Genomic DNA, 20,332 nt, shown 5'->3' on the forward strand with positions numbered 1-20,332 from the left:
CTGAGACCATTGACTCGGAACAACGTGGACCTAAAAGTCACCTTGGCCAGCAAAAAGAGTGTAGGGTTTTCTCTGGTCAAGTATATGGACCATTATCCTGGCAAGAGAGAACCAATCCTTGATCCATCAGGTCCTAGTTGGGGAAGAGTGTCTACTATGTATCTGACCAAGAGTCTTGGGCCTTTAGGGAATTTCTGCCTTAAAATATAGAGGGTGACAAACCATGAGAGACTCTTAACTCTGGGAAACAAAGGATTTTGGAAGGGGAGGTGGGTGACGGGATGCAGTAACTGGGTGCCGGGCAATGAGACCACTTGATAGGATGAGCACTGGTGGTCTATATGTTGGCAAAATGAATTTAAATTTTAAAAATGTAAAAATAAATTATTTAATTTTAAAAAAGAGAATTGTATAAGGAAATGCAAGAATGCTAGAAAACTTAGCTCATAGCTAAACACAGATATTATATCAGTGAAGGTGACAAAACATGAGAAACACCTAACTCTGGGAAATGAGCAAGGGGTAGTGGAAGGGGAGGTGGGCGGGGGTTGGGGTGACTGGGTGATGGGCACTGAGGGGGACACTTGGTGGGATGAGCACTGGGTGTTATTCTATATGTTGGCAAATTGAACTCCAAAAAAAATTAATTAAAAAAATTTTACAATAAGCACAGATATTTATTGCACCTGGCCCAGCTGTGGCCTTAAAGGTCCACCACACACCTCTTCCCCAAATACAAAGCAAGCAGAAAGAGAAATTCAGAGATCATTGACAGGATCCCAGGAGGATTTCAATCTAGGTAAAGGGTGAACCTGGAGCCCCTAGAGCAAGACAGAGGCCTGTCTGCCCTTAGTCTATTTGCAAATTATCTTCCTCTGGCCTTGTCCCCTCCACATGCAAGATTTGATCCCTTTACATGTTTTTACCATTTAGTGCTGATACAATTCCAGAGATTGAACTAGAAAACTGAAATTTCCAAATATTGGGTCAAAAAAAAAAACAAACCAGGGGATCCCTGGGTGGCTCAGCGGTTTGGCGCCTGCCTTTGGCCCGGGGCGCGATCCTAGAGTCCCGGGATCGAGTCCCACATCGGGCTCCCGGCATGGAGCCTGCTTCTCCCTCCTCCTGTGTCTCTGCCTCTCTCTCTCTCTCTATGATAAATAAATAAATCTTAAAAAAAAAAAAAAACAAACTAAACCAAACCACATCAACAAAAGAAGCAGAAAATATTCCTCTTTTCTTTAGTGTGAAGAAAGGCAACCACTGTCCTGTGGCAGGAAGTAGTTCTGGCATGTGTTACCCTTAAAGACACCCAATTTCAGGGGTTGTTGCTATTCCTGTGAAAGTACCTTCAAATTCTAAATCTCAGGAGTTCTGAGGGGCTTTCTCTGTTGTTTGCCCCAATTCGTTTCATACTGAAATGAACCTGGCCTCTGAGTAAAGGGGACTTGAGGGGGATATCCAGTAGCTAGTGAAGAGAGCTGGCTCTTCTCCTTTCTCCCATATACAATAACTATTGAATCTGTAAGATTTCTGAGTTCAAGAAAGAATATGAGAGCCTGTACATCATTTAAACTATTGTAGGAAGTAAAAGAACCAAACCACACACCTGGGCTGTAAAAGAAAGAGGGATTTAATATAATATTCAAAGCTACTATTTACTATTTAAGAAAATTAAATATTGCCCCTTAAAATAATTGAATAGATGGGAAGAAGGGGTGTTGAGCAGATGGGGCCCAAGTACCACAAGTGCTCCAGCTGCTGAGGAAACATTGCATTGCCACTGGACACTCACTCAGCCCTGTGCTTGACAGTGGCCAGTTCTTTTTGTTCTTGAGTTCTGCTGGCCAGCCAGGACTGGGGCTTCAGCTGGCAGGACAGGAGGTAGCTAAGGACAGAGTGACATGTGTGAGTTGACCAGGAACTTCAATTCAGGAGTCCTTCCCAGTGTTTTCCCAGCAGCCAGAGTCTGCTGCCCAAGCAAGAGGGCTTGAGGCTGCTCAGGGAGCCAAAGAAGATGGATCCCCAGAGTGGCCACCAGAAAGAGTCCACCTCTACCCTCACCAGGCTCCTGATGGGTCTCACTTCTCATCCTTGTTGAGCCACTCCATAGACTTGAATGAGGCCCTACATGGATCCTTGGGCTGTAGGTTGTAATTACCTGCAGCCACCTGGAGCAGCATGATCTCTGTCATTACTTTGTATTCCTGGGCCAAGAGAGAAGGACAGGATGCATATAGAGCCTGGGTAGGAAAGCTGCAGGGCTTTGTGAGGATTGAGCAGTGGGCCAGAGGATCAGTCTCGGGTCTTTGCACACATGCCAACCCTCCTTCCTGAAAATTCATCCAGTTCCTACCTGTTCTCAGGTAGAGTAAAAATGTACCCTCCTCCAGGAAGTTATCCTTGATGCCATTCCTCTATCTGCACTTACTCACTGAATGGGTCTTCCACTTATTTATTATCAAACTACCCCAGTATATGTGAGGTGGAAGGGATAGAAAGCCAAGGAATGTTCTTCCCAGGGACATCTCTGATACCTACTCCTCTACCTTTCCCTATAGGAAGTGAAACAGATGCTCACCTTATTCTTTTTCTGGTGGTTGATCTCATTCCCCTGGAAAGCAGCCAACCAAAGTCCATCAGAAAAAGCCCTCTGGTTACTACTAGCTCATTATATCCATACTTTCTCATGCTGCACTAAGGCCAGGACACATGAGGGGGTCATGCAAACACAGATAAAAGGACTGGGATCTAGGCCAAGCTCTGGGGTCCAGTGAAAGAAGGATGGGGGTAGATGATCTGGCTATAGGTCTGGATCCTATAGCACAACCCTCTCTGATGACAGAAGGGGAGACTGAAGCCTCAGGAAGGAAGGGGCTGCTAGGCTACTTAAGTGCTCTCTGAATGTGGAGGGTCCTGACTTCACTCCCTACCCACAATAGGCAGCCTCACAGCGGGAGGCTGAGGTCAACTCAGACAAACGACAAAACTCATGCAGCTTTGAATGCAGAAATTTCTGCTGCTTCACTAGTCTCGGGCACTGGAACCAATGAATTAAGTGCAGTCTTCCTTCACTCATCACTGACATGGGCAAGAAATTCAAGCTCACAGGGGCAGCTGTGAGGTTTTCGTGCAGGGTGGTTTGACAAGAGAGCTCAAGGCTCAGTCCAGGGGCTTTCTGTTCTCAAACCTCAGGATCCTGGTCCCTCCTCCATAATCCCCAGGCTCACCCACCTCCAGGTACTTCTCCATTGCAATGTCCAGCATCATCAGATCAGTGAAGAAAGTGGCAAGGAAGGAAACGACACCCTGTGTCATGGGGTGGGGATGGGATGAGTCTCTGCTCTTTGATGCCCATAGAGACTCTCCCCTGAAAATACTTCAGCCTCCTGGCCCCCAGCTTCCCACGTGGAGCAGCCTAGGACCCTTAGCAGCCTCCTGTCAATTCTCTTTCCCCCCACCCTCCAAGAACATCACCTCCAGGCCTGCTTTTAGAAAATCACAGGGTATGTAGCCCTGTGGCTCTCCCCACCAACATTCTGTATCCAGTTTTTATAGACCCTTCTCCTAGGTACTTCTAAATAAGAATTTTAGAAGGTGTGGCAACAGGAGGCAGAGCTGGAGTCAGAAGGACCACCTGTCTTGATTTGGAGGCCTCCAGTTGTGAGAGAGGAGCCCTTCTTCTCTGATTCTGGGGGCCCTGTAACTCAGGCACACCCACCTTCATCTGCAGCCTTTTCTGGGCTCTCCAAAAGTCCATCACCAAGGTGACATTTTAGATGGCTACTCCTGCAAGGGCCAAGGATAAGGTCATTGAGACCATAATATCTTCAGTCCAATTCCCTCCACCATCTTTGACTTTAGAACCTGGACATCTGACTCAGGACCCAGAGTCAGCGGAGAGCAATGCTATATTATCCTTAAGCATGCCATGAGTAACTCTAGAACAATCTCAGCTCCAACATTCAGTCCATGTGTGACCTTAAGCTTGCAGCCTGGCCTCCCTGAGCCTGGTTCCTCATCGGGAAAAGTGAGAACTCCAGCTATCTCCCATGGTCTCCTGAGGACCCAGTGTCCTATTACTACCATCACTGTTGTGGCCCTCAACCCATCCCAACCCCATCACTGAGCAGAGGCCTGTACTCTGGGCTCTCAAGGTTGGTACAGGCCCCCATATGGACCAGCTATTGACAAAGAATGATAGGATATCTAGACTAGGGATTCTAGTTGAATGATATTGCTTGTCCCACCTCTAGTGGAGTCTTCACCCCAGGCTGTAATCACATACATGCCAAAGGCTTCACCTCCCCATGGAATGCTTCAGGCCATTTTCCTACACAGCAGTCTTTCTTCATCCACTCAGGACCCTGTTCCCTCACATCCTTCCTCTCCTCCCAGACCTGTACCTTCTATGCTACCTGGACAAGCAGTTTCCTGCTATGTGGGTTGTATTCGGTGCACAGCTTTTTAAATTTTTGAAAGCTCTTCTGGAATAGGGGGAGAGAAGGCAGGATCAATATATGAATAACGTGGCAAATTTGAGTGCAAGTCCCTTTTGAGAACCCAAAACAGTCCAGCTGCCTGGATGAGAGTTTTCTCTGGGTTCCTCTGAGCACTCAGGTCTTTGTAGGACATGGGAGGGAGCTCTCATGTTGGTCATCCAGTGTCTCCATTCCTATATTAATTGAGTAGCTCTGCTTTGGTCAATTTTGGTTTCAATTGGACAGGGCTAGTCCTTTATGCTGTAAAGTAAACACGTGAAGATATTTAATTTGGCTCAGCTCAATGTGGGACATTTAGGAAAACTGATTTCTAAAGTAGGAGGCATGATGGCCTGTTCTCCAGAGGGCTGAGTGACCCACCCACCAGCTCGGGTCCTGTTGTCAAGGTTTGCTCTCACGAGGTCCCAGCTGACTGAGGGGGAGGGGGGGACAGGCATGTAGAAGATCCCTCATCCATCCTGGTCTTTCTATAGAGAGAGGCCTACTCACCTGGAAACTTTCTCCCATGTCTTCTTCAGGCAGTGAATTGAGGCACTCTGAAGAGCAGAGAGGATGGCATGCAGTGAAGAATATTTCTACAAGATTTTACAGGCTGGGAGAGGGAGGAGAATGAGCTGTCAGGTGGGTAGCAGGACCTTCAGTCTCCCTCAGTTTAAATCTCCCCTCCTGGATGAAGTCCAGGGACCTGCAGAAGGGCACATGTAAGAGCCAAAAAGTAACACTTCTGGGGAGAGGGAGAATTTTACCTCACTCCAAGGAAGGAGCCAGGTAGGAACTGAGCATCTCAACATTGGGCCATGCAAGTGAAGGTCAGCATGTCTCTGGAAGGAAGAACCTAGGGACTGTAGAGTTGTAAAGCAACTCAGTTAGGCCTCCTATAGCATACCTTGGCCACTTTATCCAGTGATCCACCACTGTCTGTACAGCCTGTCCTGGGCTGTGATGCTTGGGTTGCCACGGTACATGGTGATGACACATTTGGCCACACCACTGAACTGGATGATGGTGGCATGGACTGTTGGTGCCAGGTGCTCATTGCCAGGCTTATTCCACTTGGACTAGATGGAGTCCAGGCAGCACCTCTTGAAAAGCTCCTAGTGAACAGGCAGTGTTTTGTTCACCCAGACACTTCACATGCAAAACTAATGTCCTAGGGAGGGGTCACAGGTTAGAGCTGGAGTTCAGGAAGCCAAGAATGTGGCCTGAGCCTGATTAGACTCTCTGGATTTCATTCCATTCTTTTTATTTATTTTTTTATTTTATTTACTTATTTTTATTTATTTATGATAGTCACAGAGAGAGATAGAGAGGCAGAGACACAGGCAGAGGGAGAAGCAGGCTCCATGCACCGGGAGCCCGACATGGGATTCGATCCCGGGTCTCCAGGATCGCGCCCTGAGCCAAAGGCAGGCGCCAAACCGCTGCGCCACCCAGGGATCCCATTCCATTCTTTTTTACTGTGAGAACTCAGTACAGGATGACCCAGGAGGGAATACTGGCAGGGAGGGAATGGAGGGCATTTGCACCCTGATCATCTTCATGAACTTCAAGCTCCAGGTGACAGTTCAAGGCAACTCCTCACAAGGGGACATCTTCACCTCCAACTGTTCATCCCTCTGGTCCTACTCCCCTTTCAGCTGGGCCATGCATTTTTACATGGTAGCTATAACCAGTTTTGTTTGCCCCCATGCTTAAGGATACATCAGTTCCCTAATAAGTGTGGAGGGTGCTTAGCCTCCAAGGCAGATGAGGGGGGGGGTGACCCATGCATTTGGCTGCACACAGTGAGCTGCCCCCCCTCCCCCAAGGACCAGGGCCTTCCAACTTCTGCTCTGGCTCATTTAATCTACACAATTTGCATCAGTTCTTATCAGTGTCTATCTCTAGAGACCACAGCTGGACAGTGAAGGCTTGAGCTTAAGGATCTTGATGGGTTGACATGGTTGGTAAATGGTGGAGCTGAGATTTGGACCCAGACCATAGGAGTATGCATCAGGGAAAGCCAGGTTTGGGGCAGCTGCTGGCAGAGGTAACGTGTGCCCCTGATCCACCCTGACAGCCGAGCTGCTCACCACATCTGTGTACATCAGTTGCTCTGCCACTGACTTGGGAGGAAAGTCCATTCTCCTCATTCAGCTGGTTCTTTAGGGCAGAAAGCATATGGGGCTGGAGTTGGCTCTGTCTCTATTTTTAGAACTGGGGTTTAAATTCCATGTAATGATGATGGTTGAGCTGACTGCAACTCAGGATATGGCATGCATGCAGAAAATGTGAGCCCTGTTCCAGTTCTGGAATGGCTGATGGAGGTGATGCTGGCTCTGATGCTTGAGGTGATGGCTGAAGCAGAGGTGGGTTTGTCTCTAGCTTCATAGTAGGCCCTTTTTCTGGATCAGCAGCTGGAAGGAGCCCTGGAGCTGACACTAGAGCAGGATAAATAGCAAGGTTCATCCACATAACTGACTTTCCATGTGCCTTTCCAAAAACAAGACAGAACCCATGGCCTTCAAAGGAATACCCAGCCCATGACCCCAACCCGATATTGTTGCCAGCTTGCAATCCCACTCACCCTCTGCCTCTGCCTCGGTGGGCTCCAAAAGTTCCCACTGCAGCAGGATAAGTGTGCCATGGTTCTTCAGATCCCAGTCATTCCCTTCACATGCACATAGGCCACCTTCACCTCAAAATGGGCACAGTGCAGGGACTGCCAGGTAGCCTGCAATTACTGGTCAGGCCAAGATGGGAGAGAAGATGCTGAGGAGAGTCATATGAGAAGTAGAGGCAGAGGCCTGGCCTTTCATTCCACATGGTATTCGCACAGCATCATTCTTTCTATGTGGGTCCCAGAGGATGACCTAGGCTACTTCCAACCCCGCTGTAGCTGCCCTTGAAGCGGAAGGTCTGGTCATCCAGAAAACCTGTATGATTCTGGTTTTTCTACTTTACCTCTTCTCTCCATGGTCATGGGCCTAGTGTACTCATTACTCCATGCAGACCAGTATCAGGGCTTAGGTTTGAGGCAGATTTGTGAGCACTCTGCTTACCACAGCTTCTGTTCTTGGCCCCAGTTGTGGTGGTCAGCAGAGGTGGTATGGAGAGGGGCAGGCATACCAAGATGGGACAGTGGAAAGGATGGGTCTTTGAGGCACTAACTCAGCCCAGACTGTGCTCTGCTCCCAGATGGCTTGGGACCCCATCCATAGCTCTCTTTGACTCATTTTCTTCTTCCCAGAAACCTCCCAAACTTAAGCCCTCCCATGGAAATCAAGAGATCGTGAGATCCATGGTTCTGAAAGTCCCTCCCCAGCCACAACCCTTGTAGTATCCCACCCTGCTTTGTGGAGGCAGGAGGCCCTCTTTCTGGGCCCAAAAGTAAAATCGTGTTTTTACTTGGTCTTATAGTCCATCACAAAGGTCCAAATATGGGTGGATCCATTCATACCTAGAGGAGGCTATGAAGATGTCACATCTAATGATAATGGACATGAGTGCTGTCTGACACTCTGACTAGAATTGAGATCCAGGCATTATGTCTTATTTATTCACTGAATTATCATAGTGACTAGAAAAGTGCCCACATTCAAAAGACATGAACAGAAATCTCACAGAGGAAGACATAGACATGGCCAACATGCATATGAGAAAATGCTCTGCATCACTTGCCATCAGGGAAATACAAATCAAAACCACAATGAGATACCACCTCACACCAGTGAGAATGGGGAAAATTAACAAGGCAGGAAACAACAAATGTTGGAGAGGATGCGGAGAAAAGGGAACCCTCTTCCACTGTTGGTGGGAATGTGAACTGGTGCAGCCACTCTGGAAAACTGTGTGGAGGTTCCTCAAACAGTTAAAAATAGACCTGCCCTACGACCCAGCAATTGCACTGTTGGGGATTTAGCCCAAAGATACAAATGCAATGAAACGCCGGGACACCTGCACCCCGATGTCTATAGCAGCAATGGCCACGATAGCCAAACTGTGGAAGGAGCCTCGGTGTCCAACGAAAGATGAATGGATAAAGAAGATGTGGTTTATGTATACAATGGAATATTACTCAGCTATTAGAAATGACAAATACCCACCATTTGCTTCAACGTGGATGGAACTGGAGGGTATTATGCTGAGTGAAGTAAGTCAGTCGGAGAAGGACAAACATTATATGTTCTCATTCATTTGGGGAATATAAATAATAGTGAAAGGGAATATAAGGGAAGGGAGAAGAAATGTGTGGGAAATATCAGAAAGGGAGACAGAACATAAAGACTCCTAACTCTGGGAAACGAACTAGGGGTGGTAGAAGGGGAGGAGGGTGGGGGGTGGGAGTGAATGGGTGACGGGCACTGGGGGTTATTCTGTATGTTAGTAAATTGAACACCAATAAAAAATAAATTAAAAAAAAAAAAGAAAAGTGCCCACATTATCAAGTGCTTAATATATATTGTTGAATGAAGGAATCCAACCAGTACTTTCCAGATACTGTGTGGAACTTGGGCTTCTCTGCCTGCCCCCAGTGACCCCTAATCTGGCCATGTAAATGACAAGTACCAGGAAAAGCTAGATGGAATCTTAGAAGTCCTTTGCAAACAGGAAAACTGCCTGATTTCCATTCACTTTTATAAATCCTTCAGGGCCAAAGTCCACAAGGGTTGAGTTTGAGAGCTTCTTCACTGGAGAGCGAGAACTATTAAACATGAAAGTGCTCGACATGTCCAGGAGCCCTTTCTACAGAGCCAGGCACCAGCTAAGCCTATGCCACATTTTCTCCTATGATTTCCCACAGTAGCCCTATGAAGTTCATCCTCTTACCACACCACTTTTCAGAAGAGGAAAGTGGGGCTCAGAGAGGTGCAGTGATATTCCCAAGACATACAACTAGTAGATGGGAGGATCACCCCTGTGCTATGGTGTGAGCATTCACCTATTGAACTGCTGGACTAGGGCCTGCTGGGCTGAAGTGAAAACCTGGTATATGCAGAAAATGGTTGTGATGTTTGAGGTATTTCTATCTTAGAAGGATGGTGCTAGGGACTGTATGAGATTCTGTATTCCTTCCTTGAAATCAGCGTCATGCAGGCCTCACCCATGGACAGAGTTGATTCCTTTTCACACCAAGTAGACAAGAGGGGGGCAATGTAGTCAGCTTCAACACCATGAATCACTAGGAAGATCAGGATCAGGCACTCTGACCAGAGACTCCCATCCTTTTGGGACCTTGTACAAGAGAAGGGACTTGAGTGCCCACACAGAAAGAGGTTCTAGGCTTAAAAGTATAGTTGGCTTTAGGGGTAAAAAATAAAAAAAAATTTGGTAACTTCAAGGCATTCTGTTAACTGAGCAACAGTAGCACTTCTATTAATAGCCTCTATTAAGGGCAGTATGCCAGTAAGTCATCATCAGTAAAAATCTCCACTGTAGTTGGGACAAATAGAGGGTTAGAATCTCAAATGCTGCTTAAGATTATCTATGTTGGGCCTGAGAATAGTCTAAAGAAGAGCTGCATGGCATTTCCTCTAAGCTTATGAGGGTTGGTGTGTTCCTGACATGGGGAGAAAGGTTCTGGGGGGAACCACCTTCTTCAGCAGGCCCTAAGAGAGCCAGTTGTTTCTAGTCTGGGTTCTGGGCTTGCCCTAATTCTCTCTGGGTCCTGAGATTGCAAATGAATCTGAACCTGTTCTCACTCCAGACCAGCACTTGTTGTTGGTGGCCTGATGCACCTGCTACTTGTCAAGGGAGACTGAGTTGCTGAAGCTTTGGAGCAGCTCATCATGGATTTCCTGGGTGGAACTCTGAAAAAACAGAACCAGTGGCCTGGGCCAGGAGGCATCAGTGGCCTTCCACCCAATCTGTGGTTCTATGTTTGTTAGATCTTGAATTAAAACAGTTAGGACACTTAAGATGTTCCTTGAAGCACTGCTGAAATGGTAACAGAATTGAATCATGTTAAGTTCCAACTGCCTTGAAATGCTAAATTACAGTAGGCAGATGACCTCCTTTCTGGAATATTATGAAGACATATAGGGACAGAGATTGTGACTTGTTGGTCCTACAATGATTTGATGTATTCTGAGAGATGACATGTTGCAGAGAAAAATATAGAATGGCTTCGTCCCACACTTTCTCTTGTGTTAAATCACTCTTTTTAGTGTGATGGTTTGTAAGGGCTTGGAGAAGTTCTGCAAGGACAATGGAGCTGAGTTCTACACAGGTATCTGGGGCGAGTAGGTGAAATAAAACAGTAGTAAAGTGCAAAGATACACTTGGCCTTGTGAAAAGTAAAAAGTAAAACAGACCAAAAAATCTCCCCAAAACATTAAATATGTTCTTTACCATTCCAACATAATGTGAAAGGTATCTTCACATAGCTGGTGGCAGAGATGTGGAGATTCAGATTACTTTGGGCCTGTGGAGCACTCTTGTAAAAATACTATGGGGGGGACCCAGCTTTGTCCCCATATTTGCATGGGAGCCCTAGGTGTGGAGAACCCTCTTCCCTTCTCACCTCAGAGCAGCAGGGACCTGGTGCACCTGACACTTGTCTAGGGATCCAGAGTAGTTGAAGCTGCAGACTAGCTCCTCAAAGATCTCCTGGGTGCAGCTCTGCAAATACAGGCCAAGAGACATTAAGGCCTTCCCTGGACATCACCACAAGGGGACACCCCCATTAGAAATTGTGTTCTCCAGTTCAGGCCAAGGGGGCAGCTGAAAAGACATTCAGCAAGGAGGAAGCCAGATGAAACTCAAGCGCTCATGAATACCATATAGGTAGCTGAACTTCATCCCTAGCACTCGTCTTATCCTGCTACGACCTGGGGTATGAGCATGAAAGATGTACCAGGCTTTCAACACATGGCACCTTGCTTCTGCCCAGGAAGGGCATGTCCCTCATTTTCTGTCCCCTCTTCCCTTTTTTTAAAGATTTTATTTTTTCATAAGAGACACAGAGAGAGAGACAGAGACACAAGCAGAGGGAGAAGCAGGCTGCATGCAAGGAGCCCGATGTAGGACTCGATCCTAGACGCCAGGATCATGCCCTGGGCTGAAGGCAGGAGCTAAACCGCTGAGACACTCGGGTTCCTCTCTGTCCCCTTTTCTGATACATACACACATACACACACACACACACACACACACACACACACACACACAAATGAGGGGGAAAAGGTGTTGGCCTCTCCGCATCACTTGCCATCAGGGAAATATAAATCAAAACCACAATGAGATATCACCTCACACCAGTGAAAATGGTGAAAAATAACAAGACAGGAAACAAATGCTGGAGAGGATGTGGAGAAAGGGGAACCCTTTTGCATGGTTTATGGGAATGTGAACTGGTACAGCCACTCTGGAAAACTGTGTGGAGGTTCCTCAAAGAGTTAAAAATAGATCTGCCCTACGACCCAGCAATTGCACTGCTGGGGATTTACCCCAAAGATACAGATGCAGTGAAATGCCAGAACACCTGCACCCCAATGTTTATAGCAGCAATGTCCACAATAGCCAAACTGTGGAAGGAGCCTCGGTGTCCATCGAAAGATGAATGGATGAAGAAGATGTGGTCTGTGTATACAATGGAATATTACTCAGCCATCAGAAAGGATGAATACCCACCATTTGCTTCAATGTGGATGGAACTGGAGGGTATTATGCTGAGTGAAGTAAGTCGATTGGAGGACAAACATTGTATGGTTTCATTCATTCAGGGAATATAAAAATAGTGAAAGGGATTAAAGGGGAAAGGAGAGAAAATGAGTGGGAAAAATTAAAGACGGAGACAAACCATGAGGGATTCCTTTTTTTAAAGATTTTATTTATTCATGAGAGACAGAGAGAGAGAGAGAGAGAGAGAGAGACAGAAACAGAGACATAGGCAGAGGGAGAAGCAGGCTCCATGCAGGGAGCAAGAGACTCCTAACTCTGGGAAACAAACAAGCAGTAGTGGAGGTGGAGGTGGGCAGGGGGATGGGTGACTGGGTGACAGGCACTGAGGGGGGCACTTGGCGGGATGAGCACTGGGTGTTATGCTATATGTTGGTAAATAAAACTCCAATTAAAAAAAATATACAAAAAAAAAAAAAAGAGGTGTTGGCCTGTTCAGGTGGGATCACAGTTGTGGCTTGCTCTCCGGTGTACTGCTCTGAGCTGTTGGTGTCTCCTACCACATGACCAGAAGCTCTGGAGAAGAGGGCTGAGCCAACATCTACAATGATATAAAAGTCTCTGTCTGGACTTTCTTGAGCCCAGAGCCCCTGAAAGTAGGAATACAGCAACAGAACCTCTTGTACTCTTGAATGTCTCCAGTCAAGTGAGCTGGAAAGCAGGCTGTCTCTAGACTCTAGGTGCCTAGTCACCAGAGTTCTAAGTTCATTTGGGGGCCTATCACCAAGGAGGTGAGGTCACTTTTTCAAGATTCCAGTACCTGGTCCCCTTTGTTCAGTCATACCTATCCAAAGTCCCTTCTTGGTAGTTGACTAGCTTACCTTTCTCACCCATGTCACCTCTTTAACAACTGTACACAATGAGTTAAACATGCCCTAGCCACAACTCTCTGGAAATGTAATTAGAGTCCTAATTTTCAGGAGACAGAATTGAATTCAGACCTTTTCTTGTCTGTTTGTATTCCCAATTGTGTTCTTATTCATTGTGTCTTTCATGTATTCCCCAGTGTCCCAACCTGCATAGTGGGATCAGGCTGGAATCTACTTCCTAGGGACATCATCAAGTGTATGTGGATACTATTTATAACGTGTGGGCTGGTATCTTGTGTATCTGTGGCACAAATTTAAGGATGGAAGAGGGATCCCTGGGTGGCTCAGCAGTTTAGCACCTACTTTCAGCCCAGGCCAGGGCATGATCCTGGCATCCCAGGATCCAGTCCCACATCGGGCTCCCTGCATGGGAGCTTCTGTCTCTGCCTGTGTCTCTGCCTCTCTCTCTGTCTCTCATGAATAAATAAATAAAATCTTTTAAAAATAAGGATGGAAGAATTTCAAGAAGGGGTGCAAGCTGGCATGAAGTATCATTCAAAAGAGGCCTGGGTTCCAGCAATTTTATTTTGGAAAAGTCATTTTCCCTCTTGGCCTCATTTTAATGTAGGCTGGAAATGCACAAAGATGCAGACATTGTCATCTTCTGTAGTAAAGCTGTTAAGTTGTTTCCTGTTATATTTAGAATGAGACCCAGTTGCCTCATTTTGGTCTCTGAGGGGAGCAGTCTTTACAATGGCTCCCAGCGATCCTGACCTGTGGTATAGGCATCACTCTGTAACCACTAGTGGTTGGGTACTGGCTTCTGATGAATAAGATACAGCCAATGTGATGGAATGTCATGTCTTAGTTTCAGTTGCAAAGAGTTTCTGACTTCCTAGTTACTTCCTCTCATGTTTCCCTTCTCTTTTCCTCCCTTTCCCTTTTACTTTCTCTATCCCTGAACCTAAATTCAAGTACAGATGTTTTCAGCTGCCATATAGAGCTCACATGGCAGAGAACCAAGGCAGTGCCAAGGCCAAAAGACACACAGAAACTCAGGCTCTGAGTCCAAATGGCATCTGGAATCATGTGAGCAAACTTGGGAGAAAATCCTCTGCTAGTCTGGCCTCAGTCACAGCCACAGCCTCTGACATACCTTGAGGCTGAGGAACCAAGCTAATTACCTGGATCCTTCATCCAAAAAACCTGTGAGAAATTAAATATATGCATTTTAAGATGAAGGTATTGGGGCAATGTAATAACAGAGGAACAACAGATAACTAACAGTCTACCAGGTCTCAGCATCTCTTCCTGCCCTCTTCCTTCCTCACTGCTCTCCTAGTTTCCCTGCAGCCACACTGGCCGTCTCTTTCACCTCATCTGCCAAATTGGCTTCTGTAGTGAGTGTCTGCAGCAGTGATCCCTTCTTTCTGACACTCTGCACCCAGACTCATGAACGTCTAGCTCCCTTTTGTCATTCTGTTCCCAGCAACATCATCCTCAGTAAGGCCTTTCATACCTTCCTATCCAATGGCTCCCAGCCTTCATAGCACACTTCATTTGTAGTACATATTACTTGCTGTCTTCTATCACGTGCCTTTGCTTTTGTGCTTTTATCCATCTCCAGACTGTGAGTTCCTAACGGCAGGGAGACCTTAGTATTTTCAGCTCCACACATGGGCCCACCAAGGTACCTGGCAGAGGGTGCTTAGGACATAGTTACTGAATGAATACATGAGAAGGTCTTAGAGCCCACCTCTCCTTCTAACCACCTAGACTGCAGGGAAAAATGCTACTAACAGTTTCAAGCTGTTTCTGGGCAAGGGAGACAACCAACCAAAATGGCCTCTGCATGACTGTTCCTGCTCCAGTTCCTCCACCAGAACTCTCTAGGTGCCATGGACAAGGAGGCTTCCTGCATCGTGTTGTCCAGTCTCACACAGGCACACTACCAAAGAAAGGGATGCCTTTATTTGGGTGTCCTCAAAGCAGTGGCTTTCCAGAATCACAGGGGCAAAAGAGCAGGATCTTCCTCTAGAGGCAGATTAAAAGTCCTCAAAAGCTTCCTTTTACTCCCTTTTCTGTTCACTCCCATGGTGTCCTCTTTACTAACACAGCACTCTCAAGCAGCCAGAAGAGTGATTCTGCACCCACTCCTGTACATCCAAATGAGGACCTTGAAAGTCTAATGGAGAGTGGACTTGTCCCTCAATCCCAGACACAGTGTACAGTGCTCTGGGATTTTCCCAGAGAACATAAACAAATGACAAACAGATAAATAAAAAGGTGCTCAACATGACTAACCATTAGAAAAATGCAAACCAAGATCACAATGAAATATCACATCACATCATTTGGAAGAGCTATCATAAAAAATAGATAAGAAATGATAGTGAGGATGTAGAGAAATGGGAATCTTTGTCCACTGTTGGTGAGATTGCAAATTGTAACAGTAATTATGCAAAAACACTTAGAGGTTCCTCAAAATATTAAAAATAGAACTATCTTATGATCCAGCAGTTCAACTTCTGGGAACATATTCATAGAAAGTAAAACAAGGGCCTCTGGGTGGCTCAGTGGCTCAGGGCATGATCCCGGGGTCCTGAGACCAAGTCCCACATCAGGCTCCCCACAGAGAGCCTACTTCTCCTTCTGCCCATGTCTCTGCCTCTCTCTCTGTGTCTCTCATAAATAAATAAATGAAATCTTTATCCTAGAGGAGAACACAGGCAACACCCTTTTTGAACTCAGCCACAGTAACTTCTTGCAAGATACATCCATGAAGGCAAAAGAAACAAAAGCAAAAATGAACTATTGGGACTTCATCCAGATAAGAAGCTTTTGCACAGCAAAGGATACAGTCAACAAAACTAAAAGACAACCTACAGAATGGGAGAAGATATTTGCAAATGACCTATCAGATAAAGGGCTAGTTTCCAAGATCTATAAAGAACTTCTTAAACTCAACACCAAAGAAACAAACAATCCAATCATGAAATGGGCAAAAGACATGAAGAGAAATCTCACAGAGGAATACATAGACATGGCCAACATGCACATGAGAAAATGCTCCGCATCACTTGCCATCAGGGAAATACAAATCCAAACCACAATGAGATACCACCTCACACCAGTGAGAATGGGGAAAATTAACAAGGCAACAAGCCACAAATGTTGGAGAGGATGCGGAGAAAAGGGAACCCTCTTACACTGTTGGTGGGAATGTGAACTGGTGCAGCCACTCTGGAAAACTGTGTGGAGGTTCCTCAAAGAGTTAAAAATAGACCTGCCCTACGACCCAGCAATTGCACTGTTGGGGATTTACCCCAAAGATACATATGCAATGAAACGCCGGGACACATGCACCCCGATGTTTCTACCAGCAATGTTCACAATAGCCAAACTGTGGCAGGAACCTCAGTGTCCACCGAAAGATGAATGGATAAAGAAGATGTGGTTCATGTATACAATGGAATATTACTCAGCCATTAGAAACGACAAATACCCACCATTTGCTTAAATGTGGATGGAACTGGAGGGTATTATGCTGAGTGAAGTAAGTCAATTGGAGAAGGACAAACAGTGTATGTTCTCATTCATTTGGGGAATATAAATAATAGTGAAAGGGAATATAAGGGAAGGGAGAAGAAATGTGTGGGAAATATCAGAAAGGGAGACAGAACATAAAGACTGCTAACTCTGGGAAACGAACTAGGGGTGGTGGAAGGGGAGGAGGGCGGGGGTGGGGGTGAATGGGTGACGGGCACTGAGGGGGGCACTTGACGGGATGAGCACTGGGTGTTATTCTGTATGTTGGTAAATTGAACACCAATAAAAAATAAATTTTTTTAAAAAAATAATAAAAAACCTAAAAAATAAATAAATAAATAAATAAAAATAATAAAAAAATAAAAAATAAAAACAATTATCAATAAAAATATTCAATCCTTTAAAAAAAGAAATCTTTAAAAAATGAACAATTCTTAATTGTGTGTACATATACAACATCTGTTACTCTCTGGACAGATACTAGGGATTGCTTTTATGGTTTAGCTATTATGTACAATGATGCTAATGAAAATATGTGTTCAGATATGGCTTCAAGACGGTGTTGTCAATTAATTCCCCAGAAGCAGAAATTACCAGAACACAGTAATTTTAATTTTTTTAAAGAACTTCCATACTGACTTCACAGCAACTAAAACCGTTATGCATTACTACCACACACAGTGAAAAAAAAGTTTCCAAATTCTCCATATCTTTGCAAACAATTGTTCTTATCTTTTCTTCTGTTTTTTTAGTCATCTTAATGAATCTAAGATGTTATTTCATTCTTTTGTAATTTTCATTTCCTAATGATTAGTGATGTTATCATTTACAATTTCTTTTCATGAGGATAGGTCTATTCAGTTTTTGCACGTTCACATATCCCATTTGGTTTGTTTTTTGTTGTTGAGTTTATGTGTTTTTTATATATTCTTAATATTAAGCCCCTGTCAGATACATGGTTTGCAAATATAGTCTCCCATCTCATGGATTTTTTTTACTTTGTTGAAAATGTCTTTTAAGTCACAAAGATATTAAGTATTCCTAATGTCCAGTGTGTGGATTTATTTTTCTCTTATATCCTGTGCTTTGCATGTTATATCCAATTAAATCATTGCCCAATCCTATTTTGTGAAGCTAATGAAGATGATTACCATTGACCTCCAACTTCATAGGTGAAAAAGGTTTATTGGTGGAGCAAGACAACAACATGAACTGAAGGAACAGAGGCATGATGATGGTATCATGACGACATATTATGGCATGATGACAGGAATATGTGTGGTGGCCAGCATGAGATGTGCACTGGAAACAATACCTTGTCCAATTTTGTTCACTGTCTCTGAGGATGATGGGAGGAGTGGGACATATGAATGGATGTGTCCTGAAGCTAGCCTTTCTTCTAAGTTAGCTTTTTATCTCACTCTGATCCATTGATGTTTGAAGAGTTTTGTAATCAGATGAGAGACCAAGTCTTACATGCTATAGGGTGATGAATAATATGGTATGGGTAACACCTGTCTCCAAGGAACTTCCAATCCCTCTCATCTTGGTGAGCCATTTTCTGGAATCAATTGCAAGAAGTTTAGAATGACTAAAGGACACTGGACTAAAAAACCAAAGAGAGAACAGTAGGTTACTCACATGCTGAGCTGAACTCAGGTAAGACCTCTGTATATTTGCTGTCTGTCTGCAGTTCATGGTCACTAAGTTCTGCATGTTCCTACATGGGAGACAGGAGATGGACATGTTTGAAGGTGAGCTGGAGTGCTATATCACCTCCATGAATAACATGGAGACTCTGACCCAGTCACCCTGCAAGTGAAAAAGTAGTCAATGGCACTAAAGATAAAAACATCACTCCACACAAGGCAAAAAATTTTTAAAAAATTTTAAAAACCCCATCACTCCCCAGTATTCATGCCACCTGTGTGGAAAACTTATGAGAGGGTGCACATCAAAGTAACTCTCGTAGCAAGTACTGATGTCACCTACCTGAGATGACTCATCTTGAAGAAAAAAAAATTTGCCCTTCAGTACTCAGAATTGACTAGAAGGGCAAGAGGATTAGAACTAAAAGCATTTTTTAGGGCTAAAATAAAAAAGGGAAAATGCCATGAAAAATGGCTCATCTTGGGGGGGGGAGGTGCAAGATAGCGGAAGAGTAGGTCCCCAAGTCACTTGTCCCCACCAAATTACCTACATAACTTTCAAATCATCCTGAAAACCTATGAATTCGGCCTGAGATTTAAAGAGAACAGCTGGAATGCTACAGTGAGAAGAGTTCGTGCTTCTATCAAGGTTCGAAGACATAAAAAAAAAAAAAAAAAAAAAAAAGAAATAAAAAGCATCCAAGGGGGAGGGGCCCTGCGAGGAGCCAGACTAAGGACGCAGGGCGAGTGCCCCCAGGACAGGAAAGCCCCGTCCCAGAGAAGCAGGAGCTTCACCAATCTTCCCTGAAGGAAAGGCGATCACAGTGAGCTCGGGCAGGATCCCAGGAGGGACGGGGATGCCCTCAGGGTTGGGCAGGATCGCACGAGGGGCACTAACAGAGGACCTGCGCCCCGGGGGAGAGTGCGCCACACAACCCGGCCGAGCTCCCTAAAGGGCTGCAGCGCATGCCCGACGGGGCGCCCGGAGCAGCTCAGGCGGCAGCTTGGGCAGTGGCTCCGCACGGAGGGGGCTGCGCAGCCCCGGGAGCGTGATTCCAGCAGCACAGGCCCAGGAGCCCAGGGCGCCAGGGGACACAGCCCAGGATGCGGAGCTCCCCCCAGGACAGGCGGAAGCCAGGAGGGCACAGGACAGCGAGGACACTCCTGCCGCTGGGGAGCCCGAGCTGTGCAGATCAGTGACCCCGCCGCCGGGGCATGCAGGCCCCTGCAGACTGAGAGCTGTGGTAGTTACTGTGGGAGATGACTCCAAGGCTGGAAAGCTGGCCACTACCACTGTTGTTGTTCCTCCTGGGGCCTCACAGGATAAACAACCCCCACTGAATCTCACAGTGGCCTCACAGGATAAACAACTCCCACTGCGGTGAGCACCAGGGAGGGGGCTGAGCAACTCCCCCAAGTGCTAACACCTAAAATCAGCACAGCAGGCCCCTCCCCTAGAAGACCAGCTAGATGGACAAGAGGAAAAGCAAGTTATTGACCAAGCTGCACTGCAAAGTTCCAGGGGAAGTCAAGGGATTTACAGTATATAGAATCAGAGGATACTCCCCCTTGCTTTTTTTGTTGCCTTTCCCCCTCCTTTTTTTTCTCTTCTTTTCTTTTTTTCTTTTCTTTTTCTCTTCTCTCTTTTTCTCCTTTTCCCAATACAATTTGTTTTTGGTCACTCTGCACTGAGCAAAATGACTAGTAGGAAAAACTCACCTCAAAAGAAAGATTCAGACAGTCCTCTCTCACACAGAGTTACAAAATTTGGATTATACTTCAATGTCAGAAAGCCGATTCAGAAGCACAATTATAAAGCTACTGGTGGCTCTAGAAAAAAGCATAAAGGACTAAAGAGACTTCATGACTGCAGAATATAGATCTAATAAGGCAGAAATTAAAAATCAATTAAATGAGATACAATCCAAACTAGAGGTCCTAACGACGAGGGTTAATGAGGTAGAAGAACGAGTGAGTGACATACAAGACAAGTTGATGACAAAAGGGAAAAGGAGAAAAAAGAGAAAAACAATTAAAAGATCATGAGGATAGATTAAGAGAAATAAATGACAGCCTCAGAAAGAAAAATCTACGTTTAATTGGGGTTCCCAAGGGCGCTGAAAGGGACACGGGTCCAGAATATGTATTTGAACAAATCATAGCT

General features: G+C 45.5%; 1 protein-coding gene across 5 annotated transcripts; it reads right to left on the reverse strand.

The window, feature by feature from the left end:
- Positions 1–1,615: 1,615 nt before the first annotated feature.
- Positions 1,616–19,940, reverse strand: LOC106558875 (ral-GDS-related protein-like). 5 transcript variants are annotated; one of them, XR_005360491.1, is made up of 6 exons: positions 19,888–19,926; positions 18,161–18,239; positions 7,069–7,224; positions 5,389–6,922; positions 4,992–5,094; positions 1,616–3,789 (listed from the first exon to the last, which is right to left on the reverse strand). XR_005360491.1 is itself a non-coding variant. In XM_038538960.1 (6 exons), the coding sequence occupies exons 3-6, from the start codon at positions 3,758–3,760 to the stop codon at positions 2,082–2,084; spliced, it is 273 nt and encodes a 90-aa protein (XP_038394888.1). In that variant the 5' UTR covers positions 3,761–3,789; positions 4,992–5,094; positions 5,249–5,363; the 3' UTR covers positions 1,616–2,081. The 5 variants fall into 5 exon arrangements, 1 of the variants encoding a protein (XP_038394888.1); XM_038538960.1 differs by lacking the exons at positions 5,389–6,922; positions 7,069–7,224; positions 18,161–18,239; positions 19,888–19,926 and adding an exon at positions 5,249–5,363 and having other exon boundaries at positions 1,616–2,207; positions 2,582–2,614; positions 3,235–3,309; positions 3,722–3,789; XR_005360489.1 differs by lacking the exons at positions 5,389–6,922; positions 7,069–7,224 and adding an exon at positions 11,005–11,102 and having other exon boundaries at positions 4,992–5,187.
- Between the last annotated feature and the right edge of the window lie 392 nt (positions 19,941–20,332).

Source organism: Canis lupus, chromosome 6 (genome assembly GCF_011100685.1).
Source record: "Canis lupus familiaris isolate Mischka breed German Shepherd chromosome 6, alternate assembly UU_Cfam_GSD_1.0, whole genome shotgun sequence".
NCBI lineage: Eukaryota > Metazoa > Chordata > Mammalia > Carnivora > Canidae > Canis > Canis lupus.